At 62.6% G+C, this 6621-nt stretch overlaps 1 protein-coding gene across 3 annotated transcripts; it reads left to right on the forward strand.

Moving 5' to 3' along the window:
• On the forward strand, window positions 1-4484 carry SLC39A4 (solute carrier family 39 member 4). 3 transcript variants are annotated; one of them, XM_046642096.1, is made up of 12 exons: window positions 1-216; window positions 717-998; window positions 1522-1717; window positions 1833-1984; window positions 2073-2244; window positions 2610-2782; window positions 2932-3069; window positions 3145-3276; window positions 3471-3525; window positions 3665-3817; window positions 3924-4111; window positions 4198-4484. In XM_046642096.1, the coding sequence occupies exons 1-12, from the start codon at window positions 1-3 to the stop codon at window positions 4324-4326; spliced, it is 1986 nt and encodes a 661-aa protein (XP_046498052.1). In that variant the 3' UTR covers window positions 4327-4484. The 3 variants fall into 3 exon arrangements, with proteins under 3 accessions (XP_046498052.1, XP_046498053.1, XP_046498055.1); XM_046642097.1 differs by lacking the exon at window positions 2932-3069; XM_046642099.1 differs by lacking the exon at window positions 717-998.
• Window positions 4485-6621: the final 2137 nt, after the last annotated feature.

Raw genomic sequence — 6621 nt, forward strand, 5'->3', positions numbered from 1 at the left:
ATGAGCGCACGTGGGGGCCTCAGCATGGCAGGCCTGCTCCAGCTCAAGCCGGGGCTGCTGCTGGCCGTGCTGGTGGTGACTGGGACGGCGGCTCAGCCTGCCCTTCTTCTGACCTTGCTGTCCTCAGGCCAGGGAGTTCTGGACCGCGTGGCACTGGGCAGCCTGTTAAATACACTGGCGGCCCGTGTGCACTGCACCGACGGGCCGTGTGGAAAGGTAATAGCCCCACCCGACAGGTCCCCCAGCCCTGGCCCGCTCCACCCCAAGGACTGGCAGCAAAGGGCCCTGGGCAAACTCCAGGAGGCGGGCCGAGGCCGGGTGGCCAAGAACCTGAGTGCCCTAGCCCTGCCTGCAGACCCGAGCCCACCCTCCTCTGCTCCTGTTCAGATAGGCCTGCTCTGCTGAGGGTAGGGGGGCTGCACTGGGGATACACAGCTCCAAGTCCCCAGGCTGCTCCCCCACCCCAGCTGCCCAGCAGTCCCCAGGCCATCAAGTTGGCAGTGGTTCCAGGAAGAAACACTGCAGGATGAAGGGACCACTACCTGGGGTCCCTCTGTGTGTACAAGCCTGTAACTGACGGTGGGGAGGAGATGGCAAGGGGCGTGCATGGGTGTGTGAGGGAGAGGGCGGCGATTGGTGTGTGTGGCCCCTGCAGGGAAGCGGGCAGCTCCTCAGCCGCAGGCACCTGGCCCCGGCCCACCTGTCTCTGCCCACAGTGCCTGTCTGTGGATGACGCCCTGGCCCTGGGCAGGCCTGAGAAGCCAGGGCCCCAGCAGTCCGTCTTGGAGCCCGGGCACATCGCCCGCCTCAGTGCTGCCGCTGCCCTCTACCTCAGCGACCCTGAGGGCACATGTGCAGACATCCAGGCTGGCCGCTGGGCCTCCCGCGCCGACCACCTCCTGGCCCTGCTTGAGGGCCCTGAGGCCCTGACCCCAGGCCTGAGCAGGCTGCTGCAGAGGATTCAGAGCCAGGTCGCTGGCCGGTCTACTGCAGAGGAGGTGAGGGCCCAGGCAGGCCAGCCATGTGGAGTGGGTAAGGAGGACCCGAGGGGGAGGGGAGACCACTGAGGGGGTCGGGCCTACCTACGGTGGGCAGAACATCTGAAAAGCCTTCCTGGGCACCTGGGGGAGTCTGAGGACACACTGGGGAGGCTGGCCTGGGCTGAGAGATCACAAATGGATGCTCACCACCCAGTGGGACAGGGGCTATGGGAGCCCTGGGACTGGGGGCTCACAAGGGACAGTGGCTGAGAAGGCTCCTGGGGCCACAGGGAGGAGCCCAGGGGGCAAGTTGGGGGCCTGGGCCAGCTGGGCCAGGGAGAGGAAGGGGCTTCAGGGAGGGGATGGGCTGGGCCATGTCTTCAGGAGCAGGAAGAGGTGGTACTCTGAGGAAGCTGGGCCAGGACCTGGTGGAGGCAGGTCCAGGGGTCAGTGTCATCCAGGGAGCACTAGGGGTGATGGCAGAGCAGAAGACCAGCAAGGCCACACTGTGGGCAAGGCTGAGGGCCAGCTCCCTCCCCAGGCCTGTGTGGACCTGTCTCAGCTGCTGGAGGAGGCAGCAGGGGCAGGGGCTCCTGGCAGCCCAGGCCCAGTGCTAGCTGTCCTGCTGGACTACGTCAGGAGTGGGTCCTGCTTCCGCACCCTGCCAACCCCCCAGTACTTTGTGGACTTCGTGTTCCGGCAGCACAGTGATGAGGCTCCCAACATCACACTGACTGGTGAGGCCTGGGCTGGGCCACAGAGTGCGGGGTGCCCTGAGCCCCAGTCTCTGTGTCCCTGGGGAGGGCAGGGCTGGAGCCCATACACGCTTTGTAATTCTGTCCTCCCTGCCAGAGCTGGCAGCCTTGATGCAGCGCCTGGGGATAGGCGAGACCCACGGAGACCACGATGACCACAGTGACCATGATCATCTGGGAAAAGGGGCCAAGGCCCGGGACTCTGTGCAGCTTGCCACCTCCAACAGCAGCTCCAACACGTGGGACACAGTGAGCAACCCATGTGCCCCAGTCCTCGGGAGAGATGGGGTCCTACGGGCCTGCTCAGATTCCTGACTCCCCGTCCTGCCACCGCCAGCTATGCCTGAGTGCCAGGGAAGTGATGGCTGTGTATGGGCTGTCTGAGGAGGCTGGTGTGACCCGGGAGGCCTGGGCCCAGCTGAGCCCTGCCCTGCTCCAGCAGCAACTGAGTGGAGCCTGCAGCCCTCAGCCAGAGTCCTCCACCGAGGAGCAGCTCAGCAAGGCAGAAAGTGAGTGCCCACCTCCCCAGCTCTACCTGCCTGGCTGTGCCCAGGGGTGCTGGCAGCATGGAGGTGGGGCCGCACAAGGAAGAGGAAGTGGCTGCTGGGCTGGGGGAGGGGTGCGTGGAGTTGGGCCAGGGCTGGCTGGAGAGAGGGGTCACAGAAATGTGGGGGGCCTGGAAGAGAAGAGGATGAAGCTAGAGTTTGGAGGGCTAGCATGAGCAGAGGCCTGGCCCGAACCTGATGGCCTGCAGCCCTGGTGAGCTCCTGCTCACTCCTGGACCTGACTTGAACACCTTCCCCTGGGAAGCAGGGGGTGGGGGTCTCAGGTTGAGGGAAGCTCTCACCTCAGCCCCCACCACCCCGCCCCCCAGAGTACCTGTATGGCTCACTGGCCACGCTGCTCATCTGCCTCTGTGCAATTTTCGGTCTCCTGCTTCTGACCTGCGCCCGCTGCAGCGCTGCCACCCACTACGTCATCCAGACCTTCCTGAGCCTGGCTGTGGGTGCGCTCACTGGTGATGCCCTCCTGCACTTGATGCCCAAGGTCAGCTCCAGCCAGGACCCTCCCACCAGTGACTCCCCTAGCCAGCCTTGCTTCAGGGTGCACCCTCCTGGGGCCCTTCTGCACCCCTAACCCTTCTCTCCTTGTCTGGGGGGAGGAAGCCTAAGGCACAAGCATGCCCTGCCCCCCAGGTGCTGGGACTGCACACCCACGATGGGGAGGGCCATGACCAACAGCCCACCTGGCGCCTGGTGGCCATGCTCGGAGGCCTCTACGCCTTCTTCCTGTTCGAGAACCTCTTCAACCTCTTGCTGCCCCTGGACCCAGAGGTCAGGCGGGAGGGGGCTGGACGCTGTGGTTGGACGGGGCGGAGGCGTGGTGGGGCTGAGCCACTGTCTCCGCAGGACCCAAAGGACGGGCCTTGCAGCCACAGCGGCCACAGCCACGGCGGCCACAGCCACGGCGTGTCCCTGCAGCTGGCGCCGAGTGAGCTCCGGCCACCCAAGCAGCCCCACCAGGGCTCTTGCGCTGACCTGGTGAGCTGGCCCCGCCCGATGTCCCCACCCCAAGCGGAGCCCTCTTCACAAGGACCCTTTCCCGCGCCTACATCCCTACCCCCACCCCAGGGCTTCTGCCCCTGGCCTCCGATGCTGATCTGGGGACTCAGTCCCGCCGCGCCCCTCCTCGCCTCATCCCCGCCCAGGGGCTAAAACACACGGACCCCTTCCAGGTGACGGAGGAGAGCCCGGAGCTGCTGAGCCCGGAGCCCCGGAGACTGAGCCCAGGTGAGCCCTGACGGAGGCCCCGGAAGGGCTGGGGGCCAGGGGTTTGTGCGGAGCGCGGGCGCAGGCCGGGGGCGGGGAGGTGGGGGTCGCGGAAGTGGGGTACCAGGCCGACGCCGGCCCACGCCCGCCGCGCCCGCAGGGCTGAGGCTGCTGCCCTACATGATCACGCTGGGCGACGCCGTGCACAACTTCGCCGACGGGCTGGCCGTGGGCGCCGCCTTCGCGTCCTCCTGGAAGACCGGGCTCGCCACCTCGCTGGCGGTGTTCTGCCACGAGCTGCCGCACGAGCTGGGTGAGGGCGCGGGGCCGGGCCGGCTCTGGAAGTGGGCGGGACTGCGGGGCGGGGCGGTGCCTTCCAGGGTGGGCGGGGCTCTGCCTGACCCCGCCCCCCACCGCAGGGGACTTCGCGGCCCTGCTGCACGCAGGGCTGTCGGTGCGCCGGGCGCTGCTCCTGAACTTGGCCTCGGCGGTCACTGCCTTCGCCGGCCTCTACGTGGCGCTCGCAGTCGGCGTCGACGAGGACAGCGAGGCCTGGATCCTGGCGGTAGCCACCGGCCTGTTCCTCTACGTGGCGCTCTGCGACATGGTCAGGGCGGAGGGCGGGAGGGGGACGCCCTGGGTGGGAGCTGAGCAGGCGCGCTGAGCTGGCCACTGACCCAGTGCCCACCTCAGCTCCCGGCCATGCTGAACATGAGGGACCCGCGGCCCTGGCTCCTCTTCCTGCTGCACAACGTGGGCCTGCTGGGCGGCTGGACCGTCCTGCTGCTGCTGTCGCTGTACGAGGACAACATCACCCTCTGATAGCCGCCGCCCCATCTCTGGCCTTTGACTCCGGCTCCTGACCCTGGATTATCTCAGCCCCTTAGACCTGCCAGCCACACCCGAACCTGTATCCAGCTACCCGGAGAGCCCCAGGCCTTTGAGAACCTCCCTCCTCCATGCCCCAGCACCCAGCTTCAATAAAGACATTCTTGCTTTGGAGCCCAGCCTGCTTTCCTTGCTGGAGGCGAAGGGTCTCCCACCAAGAAAGGCCAGCTAGTGGGGCAGTACCTCTCTCCCCATGGTAGTGCCTGGGGCCCTGATGAGGAACCGGGCTAGCTGTGCTCAGGGACATCTGGGCAGCCAGCCTCAGTCCCTTCCTCTGTAATGTGGAGACCCTGCCTGGGGAACGCAGTCAGAGAAATTGAACAGGGTCTGTGGGCCGTAGATGGGACCTGGTCTCCAATCAGGAATCAAACTCATTTACTTATAGCAGAAAAACCAAAACAGCCAGCAGATGAGGGCTCATTTCTCTCTCATGAAAACCAGGCCTGGAGATAATCAGACCAGAGTGTGTGGCAGCCCATGGTCAGTGAGGCCCAGGCCTCTTCTGACTCTGCTCCGCTGTCCTCAGCAGAGGCCAGAGCCCCCTTGCAGTTGTCTTCTAGGGCTGTGGTGTAGCCCACCACAAATTGGGGGCCTTAAAACGACAGAAATTTATTGTCACACTTCTGGAGGCAGAAGTCTGAAGTCGAGGTGTCAGCAGGCTGTGCTGTTCTGAACTCTCTAGGGAAGAATCTGTCACATGAGTCTTCACGGGCTTCTGGTGGCCCCAGGTGTTCTTTGGCCTGTGGCAGCATAACTCCAGTCTCTGCCTCTGTCTTCACATGACCTTCCCTCTTGTGTCTGTCTCTTTCCCTCTTCTTATAAGGACACCAGTCATATTGTATTACCGGCACATCCTACTCCAGTATGACGTAATCTTGTTCCAAATAAAGTATCATTCTGAGATTCTGGGGGTTAGGTCTTCAACATATCTTTTTTTGGGACACAATTCAATCCATAACTCCCCTCATGGTCCAAAATGGCTGCCAGAACTTGAAGCACCAAACGTACTCTCTAGGTAGCAGAAAAGAGGTAGGAATAAAGAGCAAAAGGAGTAAGGGGCCCAGGAGAGCTCATATCCAGCCTGTCATTCACCCAATACCACTGGCACAAGAGCAGGAGAGTGGAGGTCAGTTTTGTGTTATGCTCCATGGGTTCACTCATGCTGGAGGGAGGCAGGTGCCACCTGCCAGGAATTTGAGGCAAATTGGGCAGGAAGGACCATGTCTGAGAGCTCCCTGGCCTGGCACAGGTAGCCAGATGCCCCAGACTCTCCAAGAGACATTGATTCTTCAAGAACCTTCACCGACCCTACAAAAGAAGTCTGGAAACTACCACCTCCCTCCTAAACCCAGCCCACAATACTGAACATGCAGAGATGGCCTCCAGGCACAGGAAGGAGGTGCAGAAAACCACCAGATTCCAGCACAGGGCTGCCCCAGGGGAACATCAAGAGTGTGGTCTGCACTGTAGTGTCCACTAGCGTTCTGTCACACGCCCAGCTGGGTGAGCAGTGAGGGATAGATTGCCCAGAGACCAAGGAAAAGACCCAGAGACAGTGAATGAGACATATGGGTTTATTGAAGAGTTACTTATAGGGAAGGTCCAGTGGCGCCTGACTGGACAGAAATGGACACCATTGCCGCCCCCTGAGAGCAGCTTGCTTAAGTAGGCAGAGGAACAAAGGCTGTGTGCTTGCCAAGGGGGACTGTCCCTGTACGACCTTCATTCCAAGGACCAGAGCCTCCCCTCCGGAGCGCCTCTGTGTTCCCTCAGACCATGAAGGTTTTGTGCTAACTCTCCTACGAGAAAGCAGCCAGACTGTTATCATTGTGAGTGCTGGTGCATAGCTCATACAAGGAGCCTCAAGGACACATGGTTTTAAAGAGGCATGTCAGCTAGTGCCCCCACAACTAGCCACGGGGCCCAAGCTGCAGGAGCTGATGGAGCACTTCACCAGCTTTTGGAGAGCAAGGCCCCCTGAACTGTGGAGCTGAGAGCCAGGAGTTGCCAGGGCTTATACTGGCAGCCCCATCACTCTTCCCCCCAGCCTTGGACCATTTTCCAGTCAGTCATCATCCCTCTTCAGCATCTCTGAGCCCCTACTTCTGCTGACAGCCTCCCTTCATCTCTCACTGAGGAAGTAGATGCACCTCTGCCTTCCTACTGCCAGCCCTGCAACCTCCCAGTCTCTCTGCCCGCTTTCTCCTTCTCCCCTCTCACTGGGATGGA

The sequence above is a fragment of the Equus quagga genome, chromosome 16 (assembly GCF_021613505.1).
Source record: "Equus quagga isolate Etosha38 chromosome 16, UCLA_HA_Equagga_1.0, whole genome shotgun sequence".
Lineage (NCBI taxonomy): Eukaryota > Metazoa > Chordata > Mammalia > Perissodactyla > Equidae > Equus > Equus quagga.

Excerpts from the sequence above, each read along its gene's own strand:
- SLC39A4 (XM_046642096.1), top strand. The coding sequence starts at position 1 with ATGAGCGCACGTGGGGGCCTCAGCATGGCAGGCCTGCTCCAGCTCAAG. Across the intron at positions 1,718-1,832 it reads TCCCAACATCACACTGACTG|AGCTGGCAGCCTTGATGCAG; the intron begins GTGAGGCCTGGG and ends CCTCCCTGCCAG. Across the intron at positions 3,526-3,664 it reads GCCCCGGAGACTGAGCCCAG|GGCTGAGGCTGCTGCCCTAC; the intron begins GTGAGCCCTGAC and ends CCGCGCCCGCAG.